This window comes from Vicia villosa, linkage group LG5 (genome assembly GCF_029867415.1).
Source record: "Vicia villosa cultivar HV-30 ecotype Madison, WI linkage group LG5, Vvil1.0, whole genome shotgun sequence".
Classification (NCBI taxonomy): domain Eukaryota; kingdom Viridiplantae; phylum Streptophyta; class Magnoliopsida; order Fabales; family Fabaceae; genus Vicia; species Vicia villosa.
The window spans coordinates 161,368,696-161,388,521 of NC_081184.1; the positions used below are offsets into that span (position 1 = coordinate 161,368,696).

The following is a 19,826-nucleotide window of genomic DNA, read 5'->3' on the forward strand; positions in this document are numbered from 1 at the left end:
TTTTAAAGTCAAATAAATATTAATTATATGTCACATGTCTTAAATATGCGTATTTTTACACACAAAACTATAATAATAAAGAAAATGAAAAAAAAAACAGAAAAGACTTTAACCCAAAAAAATTAAAGTTGAAAAGAGTCCAATAAGAACTTAACACATGGCAGAATTTGGTTTGAAGAGCAAATTAATTTGAGATTTGTTATTTACTATTTTAACCTTTTAACCTTTTGCTAGTGTAATAATTTTAAAGTAAAAGGGCTATATTGGTAATGTACATGCATCTTTCTTCCTTAAATATAAAGTTGATGTATGTATATCTCTTTAAAAAATACATCACAATTAACTTATTATACATTTAATATAAATAATCGTTTATTTCATAATTCAACCATAAAATCTTTAATTTTTTTTAATTTTTGTTAAAATTTTAAAATAATATGATATTTTTCAATTAATAGATTTATTTTTACTAGAACTGCATATATATATATATATATATATATATATATATATATATATATATATATATATATATATATATATATATATATATATATATATATATATATATATATATATATATATATATATATATATATATATATATATATATATATATATATATATATATGAGAATGGTTATATTGACTCCAAGAGTAAGTGTTCAACACTTGCTCCAAATCATAACCATTGATTATTATTAATCCAACGGTTTTAATTGATCATTTAATCTAATTATTTTTGGTAATATTTTTTTATATAAATTTTTAATTAAAACCGTTGGATTAATGATAATCAATGGTTATGATTTGGAGTAAGTGTTGAACACTTACTCTTGGAGTCAATATAACCCTCCTCTCTCTCTCTTTCTCTCTCTCTCTCTCTCTCTCTCTATATATATATATATATATATATATATATATATATATATATATATATATATATATATATATATATATATATATATATCCAAATGTCCATAAAGTATGGGTTTGGGTATAAAGATTGGTGCACACTAGCAGTGCTCGTTGTGCGGTTTGGGTGGTTTTGATGTAAAAAATCATCTGAACCGCAAGTGAAAAAATATGCGGTTTCGTTTGGTTGTTTTTTAGAAATAAATTCGAACCAAACCAAACTAAACCAATATGGTTTGGATTGGTTCAGTTTTTTCAAAAAAAAATAATTGAGCCATACATACACATATAGATGAGAACATAACTTTGAATTAGTTATTTATGAGTTATCAAATAACAAATTTCATCATTTTGTACAACAAATTTTTATTTAATATACAAAAATAGGATTAGACAAAAGTGGAATTAAAAACATAAAATAGTAGTATAAAACAATATAAAAAAATCTTATACTTCATCTGTCTCACAATAAGTGTCTTATTTGAGTTCTGCCCAGTTTTTAAGAAAATGATTAGATGTATTGATTTTATTGATAAAATTAGTATCATTTACTAAAATACTCTTATTTATTATAGATAGTGGAGTAGTTGAAAAACGTGAAAGTTAATAAATAGGGATATAGTAGTGGAAAAAATAATAAATGTTGTATTGGAATTCTTAAAAAATATTTATTTTGAGACATAGAAAAAGTGCAAATAAAACACTTATTATGAGACGGAGGGAGTAATGAAATAGAAAAGACGAAGATGAAATATTAGATAAGATGCAAAAGAAATAACATAAGAGATGAGAGATTAGAGAAGATGTGCATTAAAAACATAATTAGAATAGAGAACAATATAATAAAATTAATAAGATGAGAAAGAAAAACATAAGAGACGAGAGGCTAGAGAAGGAGATGAGAGATATACTTGAAAAAGATGAAAAGAATGCATGATGTCGTTAGGAGAGATTTGAGAAGATTTAAACTAAAACTTTAAGCGTGAGGAAGAAAAAATCAGTAGTAATCATAAGGCTAAGGCATAATATGTTTGAGTTTGGTATGGATGTGGATCAAGTGAAGTTTGAGTTGTAACATGATGCAATTTGATTTGGTTTAGCTCGATTTGTAAAATACAAACCGCAAACCAAATCGCACGGTTTTGTTACAAAATGACCCAAATACATCCAAACCAATTGCAAATCTTTAAGATTTCGATTTAATTTGATTCAATTTTACAATTTTCTATTAGGTCAGTTTGGTTTTGAACACCCCTAATACCCACGCAAATATAGGCTCGAGTACAAACAAAAGTTTCAAATTACATGTATTGAATGGATATTATAGTACCCTACCTTAACCCTATTAATTGCCATCCCTATTCCCTATTGATTATTATCCCATCCCAAACAATATTTCGGGCTACATATTAATTGGAGAGGAACATAATTTTTTTTGGAAAAATATAAACCCTTTTGTAAACTTCCTTGTCATTTAAGCTATAAACTATAAGCTATGTTTGGATATCATAAAATGAAGAGCAGAATGGAGAAGAATGAGACATTGTTTATTCCACCTAAATCAAAGAGAAAGGAATATGAAAGTAAGTGATAGAATGAAATGGTATTCATACCGCTTCATTCCGCTCAGCTCCATCTATTTTTAAATTATCCAAAAAAAATTCATTATATTTCATCTCATTCCGCTCCGCTCCATCCAATTTCATCAATCCAAACAAAGTCTTAGTCAGAAATGTTTCAACTTTAGCATTTAGTTTAAAAGTTTTGGAGAAGGAACTATAAGATTTTTTTTTCTATGTACCTAAAAACATTGTTCAATTAATTAGCCAACAAGTCATTCCTATCTACTAGGCCAAAAAATTTAGTGTTAGCAAAAAGTCAGGCAGAAAATATATATACAATATTTAAATGGTCTCCCTACATCAAAATGAGTAACTAACCAAAATATTAAACCAAAAAAATCAGGCTCCCAATGCCGCCGCCACCACCACTCAGAAGCCAAATAAATGCAGTTAGCATGGCCTTCATCAGTTTATACTACTTTGCCACTTGAAGACTTCCTTTCAAGTAGTCGAACCTTCTCCAGCAGCTCTTGAATGGTATTTGATGCTTCCTAAAAGGACAGACAAATCTAGTCAAGCTCATGCATGATTCTACAATATTTTAAATTGTAAACAACAATACTAAAAAAACTATGAATTGAAAGAATAGGATAAGATCATTGAACCTGGAGCTTCTTTCTCAAATTTTTTTCTTCAGCATTCCGCCTATCCCTCTCTTCAGCGAACACATCAATTAGAGTTTCTTGTTCCTTGTTCATATCTTCAATCTTTTGTTCGGCATCACGGAGCTTATAAAAAGATAAATTTTAAGATATTTACAAAAACTAACTAACCAGGGAAAAAGCAAATTCAGGGTTTAGTTGAACTCATCAAGAACATATTCAGTGTCCTCAAATTATGTTTCAACTTATTCTTGAGTATTATTTCTATTCACTCCAACCACAATTTGTTCATAAAACTTGCAAACAACATTGTAAGATGGCGTTAAATAGTAAACAGGTTTATGTCAAGAAATTTTGGGATCAATATGGTGTCTAGCTACAAATAAAATGAAGGGTATAACATTAAGTTCAACAAACGCACCCTAGCAAATGACAAATGTCTGTTTTTCCAACACAATAAACTAAAATAAAAGGCCATGGTTCATACCTGAGCCTCGAGAGATATGCACTTATGCTTCTCCGCCTGTAAAGCTTGTGACACTTCCCCTAATGATTCTTCGTCTTTCTTCTTTAATCTAGAATCCAAAAACATTAAATTGGAGAAGGATGATAAGAGTGAATGAATCGTAATTAAATTAAATTAAATAAATAACCAAAATAAGAAGTTAAGTTTCTAAAATTACAAAATACCTCTCCTTCAACTCGCGATTCTCTTTTCTCAACAGTTCCACTTCTAGAGATGATAAATCAGATATTGGTTGCTCAGGAACATTAACACCTTTTCCCTGAAATTCAACATACGATTAGGTGACATTTTCAAATAATCTTGGCCAGAGCCATCATGAATTTTTTTTAATTAGTTCAACCAGAAGTCATTTTGAGATACCCAGGTTTGAATGTTTAGAAACTCCTCGATTATACTTTTTGTGGTTTTAATTTTCTCGACAATTCTTTCTGAATTCTTTTGTATAGATAGATGCAGAACATTTACTTATACATTACAAAACCCGCCCTTAATCAAGTGCAAAACATGGATGTATACTAGCAGAAAAATAGAGATGACAGAAATAGAGATATATGGCAATATGCACAACCTGTGGGTTAGACCCTTGCATAGACTGCGAGGCATTTCCCCTTGGTGTAGAATCCTGAAAATTTCCATTCTCCTTTCCAGAAGATTTTCCAACACTAAAAAACTTTCGGCTATCAGTCTTTGCTTGGTTCTTTGACGAGACATTACCATTTTGATCACTGGTATCATTCGCATATGATGATTCTTCTGATGAACTTTGACTCATACTTATAGGGGAAACTGCCGAGTGACCATTTCGGTGTTCACTATGTCTCTGGGATTCTGTTCGCATGTGTTTCTGTTTCGAGTGTGAATACAGTTCGTCTGATGCCAATGGTGATGATGCCTTGCCATTTGGGGCCGAATATTTCCTTTTCAATTGAGATGATTCAGGAACTGGATCAGGAGATGGATCTACAAAACAAATTACCTTGGTTGAAAATCACATGGTCACCCATAATAAGATATCACTCACCCTGACCTTAGCAAGCAAACACGATATATATATCACACTACAACAAAGCAAGTCCGCTTACCTTTACCAGCAAAACCACTGTTTTCTTTTCTAGCTCGATTTGAAGCATAGCCAATTTTATGGCTGTTACTTCCCCTGAATAAAGTACAAAATAACAGATTAGAAAAACAACAATCCATAGATTATAGTTATACAGGTGATTATCATGAATAACCCAATGACAAATCAAGACAAACCAATAAGTTTTCTGCATTTGTATCAGCCGTTGCTCCAGTCTTGACAAAACTAATGTACGTTCAAAGCCTTGCTTGTCATGAGCAGGTTCAACAAAGTTGGCTTCCAATACACCTGCAAGTACAAATGACCAATATAGTAAATATGCATAATCGATATGATAAGAGGACCTCAAAAGAACAGAGAAAATATGTCACCTATGACCCCACGGCCACCACTGCCTGCTGGATTCCAGATTCTCCAGAATGGCTGACAATCATGAAAAACACAAGAATAAATTCTTATAACCAGGCACCTTCACAAAACAAACAAAAAATACACCAACTCCCCCAAGTCTTAGAACCCATCAAAAGAGGATGAACACAATGATTGATTAATCATAAAACAACTTTTGCACTTAACTCCCTCAACAAAACTATAATTCTTCTAGTAGGTCAAAAGAAACCTTGATTGTTTAAACAAAAAAGGATATCTTAAGTCTTTTGCTTTACATGCAAGTTCCAACCAAAAAAGTAACTATTAATTTAATTTTCAAGATATTCCTCATCGGTCATCACATGTAAGTCTTCTTTGGAGATTACTAAACCTTAACAGACACAGAAGATTAATAAACCTTTTTTTAAGAAAGAAGAATACCAAACCTTAACAACACAGGAGACGGATTGCAAAATGAAGATGCTAAGAAAATCATACGAATTAATATTATTATATTCTATATAGTGTTTCTTAATTCGCAAGAACAATAATAAACTAGGTAAATATTTTGTTCAAAAGTCAAATGGCATAGTAGTTTAGATCAATGTAGACACAGATTAATATCTGAAAAAGTTTTTCTTTTTTTTTTTGGTTAACTTCACTATTATCAGGAACGCACTTGAACCGCATTAACTTTAAAAGGGAGGAAGGAAGGGATAAAACCTAAGAGGGAAGATAATAATGTTCGTAACCCTTTGTTAATCATAATAAACTCTACCTTGATGAGCCGATTCTTGTGATAGACGTTAAACCCAGAAACATCAATATGATGTTTTGCATCCTTGACAAACCCAATCGTAACAATAGCAACCATCTGTCACAAAATATTGATGAAATCATACTGCTGTACAGTTAGGAAAATCAAACGTCAAATTTAATTTAATAGACAGTACATTTGAATCCTTAAGAACCCCATCAGCAACTCCTGATTGAGGCCTGTACGTGACCTCTTGAGAAAACATCATATCATTGACTATATTGTGATGCAAAACATCTTTCCCACGAAGAATAATTCGGAAGCCTTGAGGAAACCTCAGATATAAAATTGAAGCATAACTCTGCATTGAAAATAATAATAATGAGATACATTATAACACACATACACACACACATAGAGACACACTAGTCAAATACACCAATACTAAATATGAAATTGGACTAAATATTATTTCATTTAGTTTTCTTTATAATATTGAGTATATGTCTAATTAATTCTCTATTTTCAAATTTTTAACTTCGAAAGCTTTTAGTTAATATACAAATTACGGACGCCATTACAATGGAATTCAGCTTAATGCATTGTTTTTCTTAAACAATTAGCATTTTAGTTGCTTATATAATACTTACCCTCAGTGAATGTCGATAAGTTAAAAAGTGTGTAGAGTTCGGAAAATCTTTGGCCATCTTGATGTTTTTCTCATCTCGATTTACACCTTTTATTTGAATATCCTGAAATAAAAAACAAACAAAAATGTATCTTTTATTTGAATATCCTGAAATAAAAAACAAACAAAAATGTATATGGAATTTGTTTTATAAAAATGTATTTTGGGGAACAAGACACGTGTGTCTCAGTTATTGGACATACATGTGGATCGTCTTCAAAATCGAGTTCCAGCTGACCTTGGTCATCCTCCCAGAGATTATATATAATTACCCGTGTACCTTGATCTTTCAACAGGTTGAACTAAAAATTGGATAAGAGTTAGATCAACAGCTAATTGGCACAAGCATAGATGACATAGTGACATTGGGCAATAAACACTGATAGAAGGAAAAGATTGATCCCCCACTCCCCTCCTCTAAATAGCATGTGATTACCTGACGGAGAAGGTCGGCCTCATCAGAAAATGGTGACCACTGAACTACTGTCTCAACATTATTCTTCCAATCATCCAGAGAAGTTCGTAACATCCTTTTCCATCCCTGTCCATCTCTTTCGTAGTCCAGCTTTGATTTTCAGCATAAACCACAATTAGATGCATAATAGAGGATATAACTTCAAATAATCAAATTCAGTAAGAAAACACTTGTCTATGAATGTCTAGCTTGTAATTAATGTCCCAAGTATTTTTATTAAAAGACATTAATCTTGATTTTTCTCAATGAGAAGAATCAAGATTATGTAATAATTTATAGAAGTTACTAAATGTTATAAATTTTTAATCCAAGAGTAAGTTTTGTAAAACATGTATTCAATAAAAACTTGTTGAGCAATGTAAATACAACAGTGTAAGACAACAAATTACCATGGGCACTACAATGTCTTCCTTCCCTGTATTCCTCAAAAATGTATAAGACAGCAAGCCTATGCTCTGTGTAGACCTAATAAAAATGTTCAGGTCACCTAGTTAGATAAAGAAGCATGCCATGAAAAACAAAGATTATAAATTATGAATATAATATAATAGTGGTAGAGAGTAGACACATAAGCCAGACAAAATGGGGATAGCCTTGAGGGTTTTATGTGATAAAAGTAATGCACAAGCCAAAAGTAAAGATTTATCGACCCAAATTGTGAAACCTGAGTTTTGTAAACTGATGGGACCTCCCATAAACTCAACTAATGCCAAGCAAATGTTAAAAACACAAACAAATACGATGTCCATAGTAACTATCCAACTTTCTAACTCAGTAAGCGAAACACTTGAAACATAAGTTTCCTTGATTACTAGTAGAACAAAAACAAAACAAATTCTAAACAACTAGACCAGAATTTAATTCTCCCAGTATGCAGAACACCATCTCAAACTTGTAAATAAAATTGAATGAAGCAATAAAAAAAATCAAACAAACCTCTTCCCATCTTTTCCTATACAACGGGAGAACACAATTACATCAGCCCCAAGCCTCATGGTACTTGTTTTAAAGCCATTTCCATCTATCACGTGAAGTCATGAACAAGAAAAATCGGTATGCCATCTTAAATGAAATATTCAAGAATATCTACTATACAATATTATAGATTTACATTGTCCAATTGTATTTGCCATCTTGCTTTTCATGGAATATCCCAGCGACATGCATTGTCGTATTTTATCAGGATCCATCCCACCGCCGTTATCTGAAATAAGAATAAACATTCAAACCTTTGAAATTTTTTAATGCAGAAACATGAAAGAATGGGAGCAAAAAATAATTTTGTAAGGACTATTTGTGCAAGGCATTCACAAATGTAATTCCAAAAACTTTTTCACATTTTCTCATCTCAATTATAAATGCTGAGGCTAAACGTAAAAAGGTGTAGTGGTTATTTGATATAGATAGATATTATGTTCCAGCTTTGTATTCTGTGCATGCTGTGTTAGTTTAGTCAGTTCTAATGTGTTACCCACCAGTGCTATCAAATTGCCCCACCATGGCTGCTATGACGGATATACATGCCGGTTTTTGGGCTTGCCGCAATGGTAAAGATCGGCCGCTATTGCGGTTTTTTTCGCCATAATCCGTGTTAGGAATATCCTAAATCCCACATTGGTTAGACATAGAGCTTGAAAATAGTTTATATAGAGTGGGACCCCTCACCTTACAAGCCGGCTTTGTAAGAGGTTGAGTTAGGTCAAACTCTAACAATCCGCAATAACGGCACCGAAAAGCGGCCGGTATGGCAGGATTTTGGGTCTCCACCATAGACCGCCATCCGCCATCGACAACACTGTTACCCACTGTTGGGAGAAAAATTAGCTTGCATAGTCAGGTTAAAAAATACATGTAATGGCATCTGTACTTTCATAACAAAATGACAATATCAGAAATCTAATTATTTCTCTAGCCTTTCTATCTACACGTCGATTCTTATCATGGTATCCTATCCAAAGCTATTTTTTTGTGATAACACATCTATTTCTGGGCCTAGATCTTTGTTATTTCACGTGAATCACTGTCTAGACTCATTCTCTAGACGCTCAGTCATAAGCAAGGGGAGTTTGCAAAGAGACCCGCTCGACTAAAGATATGGCTTAAGAAGTGCAATTAAAACTTGAGCAGCTATCCTCTTATAAGATAGTTTTGTGAGGGTTGAGATAGGCCACAATCCAAATTCTAAGAACAGATGCAAACTATCACCCTTTTCCATTTTTCGTATATTAAAATAATTAAATGACTGATAGATTAAAATACCTTCTATTAGCAACATCTTGGAGCCATCTTTCTTACTCTCAATCATATCTACATTTACATATGTGGCACCATTACAAACCTGAATTCAAATTCAAGTAAGTAAAGGAGGAAAATAATCACAATCAGTGCTTTATTTAAAAGATGTGAAGCAAGGCATACCTCATCCAATGCATTGTCCAAAAGCTCGGCAAAAGCTGCAGAAAAACAACCAATGTACAGTTTATAATTTATGACGAGTCTCTAAGGGCTGGGGAGCAGGAATATAAGTTAACTAAATATTAAGAAAATGGTTATAAATATTAATAGTTTACCTCCGAGAGCCCACTTATGACTTGTGGCATTAGAATGTAGAAACTTGGGGTGAACCCTGACATGATCCATACCAACTGCAGATTTTACATGAAATCAGTCAATAGTCACATTATCAAGAGCATGGGTTAAATAAATAACCTCAGGTTTGAAACCCAGACTAATAGAATAACAAACCAACGAAAAACAGAAAGACAAGAAAAGTATTTAGAATAATCCGGGGCTTCTTGAACTTAGCTAATGACAATGCCCCAAAGCACAACAAAATGTTCATAACATGCCTACTTGATTATTGATTAAAGTACCAAACCCAAGTTATACACAATGACTGTCTAAACATAACTACCTAATTAGAATGATCCGGGATCAGCCAAGTCCCAAGATGTTTCTCAAAAGAACAGGGCTGTCAGTCGCAGATAGCTGCTAAGAAGCAGCCTATCCCACAAATGTTATAGTAGGATACAAGGTAAAATAATCTATATACCACAAATATATACATTCTCTAAGGTTTTTAAATACCCAGAGTTATGGACATTTTCATCCTTAATAGCTAAACATAAAATTCAGAGTCAATATAATCAACATGAATACAAGACATAATTCCATACCAAAAAATGTAGACACCATTCACATTTTCACTTGTAAATAAATGTGGAAAAGGTGTTTGGGGAACCCAGAATGCCTGAGAAAGGTGCCAAAAAGACCCAAGAATATCAACATAAGTGGGGGTAACAGAAAACACTAAGAATGCTGAGAGCAATGTCTAAAGAGCACTAAGGTGGGGTGCAGAGAGATGGTGGAGCTGCTGGATTTTTAATGGATGGTAGGATTCCAATCCAACAATCCCTCCAAGAATGTAGTGATGTCTATTGAAGGAAAAAAAAAAGACTATTCTTTTGAAAAAACAATGTGGGAATGCTATATACTTTTCTATGACTATACGATTAAACAATGGTCCGAGTATTAACTTTCGTCCTGTATCTTTTCAATTTTTTCTTGCATGTGCTTTCTTACCACATTCTATTACCCTAGGGCAAGAAAAAACCCTACAAAATTCTACACCTGTTTACATTCCGAATTTCATGACTTCTGTCCTCTAACAGGTTTTATTACTCGCAAAAACAATGTAGACTAATCTCAGTATTTCTGTCCTGAAAAGTGAAAGCCTAGTTAGCACAAACAGATCAGTGTTCTCAATTGTTGATCGCAGGAATTTTTGGCTATTCAACTTCCGATACAATACAATGTTGTACCACTACTACAGCAAATAACATGCATTCTGAAACAATGTCGTTAAAGATAAATGCAAAATTTCCCTTCTCCAATGTCACAGCAAAATAATCTCTAACATGCATGCTAAGGATCTGTTTGGCTGAGTCAAATATGAAACTAACTTCTAAAGCTATAATTACACAAGAAAAATACAATGTGATAAAAAAATCATACAGATTCAACAAAACTTCAAAAATAGCAACAAAAACCCTAAAAAGAAAGCGGAAAAAAAAAAACGCACCTGAAGAAGATTCAAACGCACGACCAGGCGAACCATCATAATCACCGGCTTTCCAAAACTGCTTACATCCTTTAAGCGCATAACTAACATTCTGATTCAACCGGTTTGACGAAGAAGCCCACTCCGGCGCCGGCAAAGACAGAACAGCATTCTGCGACGGCGCAGGCCGCAACGGAGTAAGAAACCCGGCCGGCAAAATCGCGACCTTATCATTCACCTTTCTTTTCTTGGACGGACTCTCCGCCGATTGGACCACACTCGCAACAACCGTTTCCAAATCCCCGACGGAATCGGAATCGGAGTCGGAATCGCTGCTACTGCTACTAAGGTCAATGACCGAGCCGGGAGGAGGAGGAACATGTGGACCGGGTTTTCTTCTTGGCTTCCGGTCCGGTTCGGTTTGAATTGGAATTTCAAATGCTTCTTCTTTGACGGGAAGATCCATGGAAGAGAAGGCGAATAGTCTGAAAGATTGAAAGGGTTGAAATGGAAATTAATAAATTTGAATAAAGAAACGTTAATTGGTGTGAGGAAGATGGAACGATTCCTCGGAGTTGAGGAAAATGTTGAAAAGATTTTGCGTGTGATTTGGTATGTATGGGTTTAGGTTTCTTTGATTGGATTCTTTATAGCATGGTGGCATTGAGATGGATGTATTTATTTATATATCAAGGTTTTTTTTTACTTAATTAAATTAAGTTATTTAGAGTTGGATTAATGTTTACTAGTACTATCTAGAATTGAGAAAAAAAACCAATCAAGTCACATTTTTAATTTAAAAATATTAATATAATAGAGTAGAGTGTTATAATTTTATTGAATGATGTAAAATTAATTTATATAGATAGGGCATTACTTTTAATCTCTTAAAAATTTTAATTATAAAGATAATTAAAATTTTGTTATTTGACGGAATAAAATTAGTTATTTTAAATGTTGTCTTTTTTATTTTAAAAATTCTTCACTCCTTATTTTTTATTTCAAATTTTAAATTTATTTGTGGTTTACTAGGGTAATAGTCGGAAAGTCAGAATTTCAACCCTAAAATAAATAGTGAGTTGGTGGTGGGTGTAGTTTGGTCGGTAAAAATACTCATGTCTATAATATCATAAAAAAAATGTATAGGATAATGCATAATATATGTAAAATTAATTTCAAAATCACAATGATCGATTATATTTGAAGCAAATTGAATAGTAAATATAAGTGATTTGGTTCGGTTTGGATGATTTTGAACAGTTAATCTGAAATTTGGTCAAATTCAATTGTTTTTTTTTACAGAAGAACATTCAAACACATCAAATAATATTTAATTTTTTTGTAGTTTTTAGATACCAAAATTTTATATTATACTTTCATATTTCTACACTAATCAAAAAGTGTTAATATTATTAAGATTCAAGATATGAACATATACTAGATTTCATGTAAAACAAAAATCAAATTTATTATGATATCATGTTGATATTTGTGAATCAACTATAGATAATAAACATTTTAGTATTAAATGAAGGATATAGGGGAGTTATTAACATTAAATAGTTTTAAAATATTTTAATCTTCTTAATATTAGTTTCATTTGAAATTTGTATAAGAAATTTAGGGTTTGTTTAAGCTTTAGGGTTTGCACAAAGATTTAGGGTTTGCTTGATGAACAACATAAATGAAATCGATATGTTAAAAAGATTTAAAAACTTACTGCGATGCATATAGATTGAGCGATGTATGTGGATTGACAGAAGAAAAATTCTTGGAATTGGGGTTTGACATGATGTGACGCGACTCAGATGTACCTTTAAGCACCTTCGAATTTGTATGTGTTTTAAGTATATGCTTGATTGTGAATGATGATGTATAACTTATATATCTGATGAGGTATTGGGCTTGGGTCAGAACCAAGTCCAATTCGTAAGAGTTATCATATATATATATATATATATATATATATATATATATATATATATATATATATATATATATATATATATATATATAATTTTTTAATCATTGATAGATAAATCAATTAAGAGTCATGCTAACGAGTGATACAGAGGCACCGTTTAAGGATTCTTAATATAGAAAAGATTCTTTTAAAAAAATAATTATTTTTATTTTCAATCCATTGAATACAAGTATTTTCAAGAAAACATGCATTTTTATTCTTTAAAAAAGTCAATTATTTTCATTTTCATTACATTAATTACAAGTATTTTTAAACAAAACAATTTTTTTTAATGCCAGAAGAGTGTCCCCCTAACACTCATTAACATTTCTTATCAATTATTTATAATTACATCATTATAATTATTTTGGATTTGTTTGATTTACTAAAATAAATGAAAAGTTAGTAAAATAAGAACTTTAACATAATTTTATCATAACAATTCAAAAAAAAATATTGAATCTTATAAATTGAATACATGCATCCAATCAAATAATGTCAAATAGATATTATTGAGATATATTTAAATATGTTAAGATATTTATTGAGATATATTTGAAAGTTTTCTAAAACATGATACCAAAAAGTGATTTGGTTGTAGGCATGTGTAAAAAAATTGGTAAACAAAAACTTAATTAAAAATAATATTAAATTAATAATTAATGAGAATTTAAATTGTGAAATTATGATAATCCCAACATTTATGATTTGTATGTTTCATACAATTATATTGATTTTCTTAAATAGAATAATAATTAAAAATAATAGTTGCTCATTAAAATTATTTCCTAATTGGAACAATCAAATAAATTTTAATTCAAACATAAAGGAGAAATATTCTTAGCAAGTTATTACAAATTCACATTCTGACTGTTAATTCTTCTCAATTTAATTACTAAAAATAATATGTAATCTCTCTCCACATTTAATTATTTATTATTTTTAACTATTAAATTAAAAAGAATTAATGGTGAGGAGGTTGAGTATGTTGTAATAACTTACTCTTGAAATTTTTATGTATCATATTAGAATGACATTTTTATGTGAGAACATGATAATGAATCTGAACCATTAGATTTTAAATTAAATGGTGGAGATTATATGGAAAAAAAAATTCTCTCTCTCCTCTATCATTTATTTTAATATCAAAATTTATATTAAATTACTTATTCAAAGAAATCTTTGTAAAATATTTTATTTTATTAATTTTTATTGTATAGGTGATTTTAACCATTTTAAGCATTTATGTGCACATATTGTATCTTTTAATTCTATATTAGTGCAAAAATCATATGATCTCCCATGATTTTGAGCATTTATGTGCACATATTGTATGTTTTAATTTTATAATTGTGCAAAAATTATAATATATGCAATCATTTCTTATAAAGAAAAAAAATTATAGTATATGCAATAATCTTTGTAATAAATGTAATTGTGTAATAATTGTTAACATAATTTTTTTCCTAATATATGTAAAAATAATAATTTAATGTATATGCAATCAATATAAAATATTTTATTTCATTAACTTTGATTTTATAGTGGTTAAATTGATTTTCCTGCCTTTATTTTTTACATGTTTTTGAATTTATTTTTGGTACAATAGCTATAAAAGATTTTATTGTAATAATAAATGTGATTGTGTAATTGATACAGTAATTTATTGTAGTTAATGTTTTCTAATTTTATATACCAGCAATAATGATAAATAATTGATCTCATTAAAGATGATTGAATGTTAATTTTTATAATTGTCATGAATATAATAATTATTGTAATATTTTGAATTTAATATAATTTTAATAATTGTTATGAATATTATATATGAAAGAATTATAACTTATAAGTGTTTTTTTAATAAAGACAATTTATTAAATAAAAAAATAAAAATATGATGAAGAACGTCAAACTTAAATCATAAAAAAATAGCAAAAATTATAGTTGGACTTGGACATGCATGGTCTATTCTTCAAAAACAAAAATTAAATACAAATAAGAAGTGGATTCCACAAGTATCATGGTCAATAAAAAAATCTGTTAGGAAAATACCAATTAAATTGTATAATTTTAAGTGTCAAATGAGGTCGACATTTGATGTCAAATCATTTAATATTTATATACTCATGAATTAAAAAATACATGTGTCCGTCGAAAGAAGTTGATGTCATATAGACCAATTGCTTAGCATTAAGAGTGTCCATATCAAAGTCAATATTATCATTTTCAAACCCGATATCATTTATTGTGTGCCAATATTTTCAAAGAATTATTATGATGAGAGTCATGGTCGGATTTTTAATTGGAGAGCTTCAACTTCTACCAACAAATTTCAATAAGCTTTCGTAGCTAGTTTTATCAATGTGTCTGCTAAACAATTGCTCCACCGATGCCAAAAAAGTAAAGTGTACATCCATCTAAAAAATATGTGGTCAGAAGTTTTTACATCATGACTGCAGAGAAAACACTCTGAAACCATATGCATTCCCTTTTGAATTAGGTTATTTTCTTTTACAATAACATTATGCATTAGTTTTCAAGTCACTAATGACTTAACAGGTGGTATGTAGGTGGTATGTAGGATGTTAAATGAAATTTGTACAAGAAAGCTCAATGTGATGCCTCCTTATACAATTGTATGCATCTTTAAAAGATAGATCACCATTTAAAGATACTGTCTAAATGAGTTTATATGCGGTAGTATTATCAATGACAAGTTAATCTTCACAACGTCTTCAAAAATAAATAGATTAAACTAAACTAATAAATAATCCTAAATAAAAGTATCAATGAAAAATAAATTAATACAACATATCATATTGATAAAATAAAAAATAAGTATAAAAATATATACATGTGATTCAGTTCGGTTTGGATCAGTTTTAAAAAATTAATTTGAAATCTGATTCGAACCGTGAACGTTTTTATAATATGACATCCAAACACATCCAATAATATTTGGTTATTTGCGGTTTATGGATCACTTTGTGATTTTTATTGGGATCGGATTGGATTTGAACTTCATACATTCAAACATGCCATGATAAGCCAAATAAAATCATTAAAACCAACAAGTATTATCATCAAGCAAATTCATCCATAACATAGCAAGATAAATAAACCAAGTGATCAAGATTTATACCAATCATCATGCCAAAACAAACATTAAAATCAAACAAGAGGCAAGTACATGACAACATGTCAACACACAAAGTTCTTATCCCTTGGATTCAACTTAATCAACAAAGGCATAACAAATAATCATGTGAATCAATCAAAAAAATTAGGTCAACCAAAATAGTAAGCATCATGCTATTAGTTCTCAAAAGAAATGAAATTTAATCAGTAGAAAAACACAAGTATTATGGCCAAAGAATGAGGCAAAAGAATCACAAGGTAAAAGTCAAGGCATACAATTAAAAACCAAGTCAAAACAATGATCAAGAAATAAGTTATGAAGTTATAAAGTTATTTAAAGAAAATAAAATATTTTTGTTTGTTTTCTTTGAATTAAAAGAAAATAATTAAAAAATAAAAATCAAGATAAAGAGACTAATTAACATGAGCAAAATAAAATCAAGATAGACATGTTTTGGTGGTTTTAGTATTTTTGAAGGAAAAAAAAGTCAAAAGAAAAAAAACAAGAAAAGAGAAGAAAATGGTTAAAAGGAAAGAAATAAAACAAGTGGTAAAAATTTAAGGGTTAAATATATAACACTCTCTGTAATGTTAGCGAGTTTTGATTTTAGCCCCTGATAAAGTTTTTTTGCAATCGCCCCCTTGCAATTTTCAGATTCCTTTACATACCCCCCTAACGGCCACATTGCAGCAAAGATTCTCTCTTGCTGCCTACGTGGCAGTCCACGTGTTAATTTCTTTTCATTTTTACTTTTTTAATAATTCCACGTGAAATTTTTTTAGTTTTGATTAATTTTTTAAAGCCATGTAGAATTTTTTAATTTTTTACCTTTTTTGTATTAATTTGTTATTCTTTTTTATGTTTTCTTAAATTATTTTTACTAATATTTTTTTAGAAATTATTTTTTTTAATTATCAAAATATTACTTTTAGGCCAAAGCCCATTTACATTTCACTAATTGCCCAGCTGTCCACTTACTCTCACATTAGTTTCAATTCATAAGCCCATATGTTTCATTGGTATATAAACACTCTTTCTATTTTTATACAAAACGATGTGGGACTACACAACAACAACACCTTCATGCTTCATCCATCAATGTTGACCATCTTCTTCATTGCACAACAACAACAACAACTCCATGCTTCAATAATCTATATCATGTAGCATATGAAGCCAACATATCTTTCATCATTCCCCTTAGTCTCCTAGCTGCAACTAACTGAATTCAAAGTCAGTACCCTTTCCAATCCACTTATTTTCTGTAGAAGATTGTTGGTGCAATTTGTTTGCTATTTTCTGCTTTAATTATTTGTTCTATATTTTTTGCTTTATCGACTGTACATAAGGTGGAGATAAAAAACGTATTTGAGATTCACCCAGTTCATCTTCGCCATCGCAACATGATGTCTCAGTTCTTACAGAGTCATTCTCATCATCAAATGTCTCTAACTAGCTCTTCATTTCATCATCATCACAACATAAAGAACCAATGTTATGTAAGCCAAAATCAAAGGATAAAACGAAACACCAATCAAAGATAACAAGATACCAATCATGCAAAGAAACTAATCCCAATATACTCTCTCTTGCCATGGAAACTAATACCAATCATGGAAAACTATGCATGCATAACTAATTGTATATTATGTTTACTTGAATATTAACGGTTACACTCATTCTCCAGATTTCCACTGTATTTCTTTTCCTTTATAACAAATTTGTGCTTGAAGAAAATTCCCAAAGTTTAATTAATGAAATTATAGCACTCACGATCTTGGATGCTTTGCCACTGGTTACAAAAAGCAAAATGGAGGTCCGTATCGGATTATTGGAATACGGATTTGAAGTGATACTGGCTATGAGAGAAACTATGGAGAAGCATTGTGAAGAACACAGATTGGAGCGCATAGAAGTAAGGAGGAAAATGACTGAATTGGCGGAATGATTCTTGTTGGTGCGGTAGGAGCAAGTTTCATATCAAGTTGTTGTCACTGGCTAAAGGTTGTTTTTGTTGTTCTTTTAGTTCACTTTTAGTCCCACATCGGAAGTTTATAAATAAATGGAAGTGTATATAAATAACTCTTACACATTAGTTACCAAATCAGTAAGTTATTGGGCTGTTGTGTAAGTCAATTTGAGCTTAAGTCCAATGTAATATTTTGGTAATTTAAAATAATAATTCATAAAAATATTAATAAAAATTTAAATAATTATAACTGAAGAAAATATAATATATAAAGATTAAAAAATAAATTAAAAAATCTATGTGGTTTAAAAAAATAATTAAAAAATACAACCTGGACTGCCACGTTGGCAATTAAAGAGAATCTTTGCGCCAAAGTGGCAGTCAAGGTGTATCTGAGGGAATCTGAAAATTGCAAAGGGGGTTTAAAAAAAGATCTTTTACAGGGGCCTAATGCGAAACTCACTAACATTACAGGGGGATGTTGTATATTTAACCCAAAATTTAAGGAAGAAGTCTCGATGGGATTTGAACCTTTAACCTTAAAGCCATTGAAAATGGCCTGGGGCCACTGAGCCAAACACTCCAACCAAACATATATCACTTTCAGATAATTAAATAATAAAACAAAACATGAAAAAAGTGAATGAAAAAAAAGAAACAAATGAAAGAAGTAAAAAAGGGCACAAGGGGAATCAAACCCACGTCCCTAGAATAACACCAAGACAAACCTTCCTCCCACTGGGGCGCAATGCCAATTCAAACATATAATGCATTCAATTAAATATATATTAAACAAAAATTTTAAAAATGGAATCCGCGAAAAAACTCCATCTTCTTCATTGTACTGTAAGTAAAATCCAACAGTGGCCAAATTTCATTTTTACCAAAACTAACATGTGAGTATACCATTTTGCTCGAAATTTTATGAGGATTTCAAATATAATCATGAATTTAATCAAAAATCTCAAAAAACTTAAAACTTCATAATGAAATTAATTCACAAAGAAGTAAAACAGATGCCTATTTTTTTAGGGCTTCAGCTCATGTTATTCAAGTTAATAGTTCTATAAAAATAATGGTATAAAATGAGACTTAAATGATTAAAAATGAAGTGACAAAAAATGTACCCACTGGAGAAGTGTTAGAACAAGATTTGTTCTGATCAATTATCTTAGTTTTGATGATAACAATAATATGAATTTTGCTTAAGATAATATGGTACTCTAATCCAATGCAATTTCCTTTTCAGGAAATATATAAAGAGTACGCATAATTCAGCGCTCAGAAGCTTTGTCTCAAAGGGTTCAGCATGCAACATCAGAACATGATCTGGCAAGACATCAGAAGATGGTCGAAGCAGAATCAGAACATGGGTCTATGGAAGCATCAGAAGAACATGAGATCAGAAGCACTGAAGTTTTGATGGTATCACGCTCAGAAGCACTTCAAGGTCAGAAGATCAGAAGATGCTTTGCACCAAGCTGTTTGACTCTGATGATATTCAAACGTTGTATTCACAAACATCAGATCAGAAGGAAGTACAAGTGGCAAGCTACGCTGACTGACAAAAGGAACGTTAAAAGCTATTATAGGCAACGTCAGTAGACACAGCGTGAACAAGGCTCGAGGTAGTTGACAAAAGCGTATAACATTAAATGCGA

General features: G+C 30.6%; 1 protein-coding gene across 1 annotated transcript; it reads right to left on the reverse strand.

Annotated features, from left to right (window-relative positions):
* Positions 1–2,774: 2,774 nt before the first annotated feature.
* LOC131603586 (protein MICRORCHIDIA 7-like) lies at positions 2,775–11,737 on the reverse strand. Its single transcript, XM_058875953.1, has 20 exons — positions 11,116–11,737; positions 9,605–9,679; positions 9,453–9,487; positions 9,294–9,372; positions 8,146–8,238; positions 7,971–8,055; positions 7,424–7,499; positions 6,996–7,124; positions 6,763–6,861; positions 6,522–6,623; positions 6,068–6,232; positions 5,893–5,988; positions 5,117–5,168; positions 4,922–5,033; positions 4,747–4,820; positions 4,233–4,624; positions 3,829–3,923; positions 3,626–3,713; positions 3,142–3,264; positions 2,775–3,027 (listed from the first exon to the last, which is right to left on the reverse strand). The coding sequence occupies exons 1-20, from the start codon at positions 11,558–11,560 to the stop codon at positions 2,947–2,949; spliced, it is 2,496 nt and encodes an 831-aa protein (XP_058731936.1). The 5' UTR covers positions 11,561–11,737; the 3' UTR covers positions 2,775–2,946.
* Positions 11,738–19,826: the final 8,089 nt, after the last annotated feature.

Bases quoted from the DNA above. Each gene is read 5' to 3' on its own strand.
- LOC131603586 (XM_058875953.1), bottom strand. From the start codon at position 11,560: ATGGATCTTCCCGTCAAAGAAGAAGCATTTGAAATTCCAATTCAAACC. The intron at 9,680-11,115 runs GTGCGTTTTTTT...TAAAATCTGCAG, and splicing joins TGCGTTTGAATCTTCTTCAG to TTGGTATGGATCATGTCAGG. The intron at 8,239-9,293 runs GTATTTTAATCT...TTCTTATTTCAG, and splicing joins CAAGATGTTGCTAATAGAAG to ATAACGGCGGTGGGATGGAT.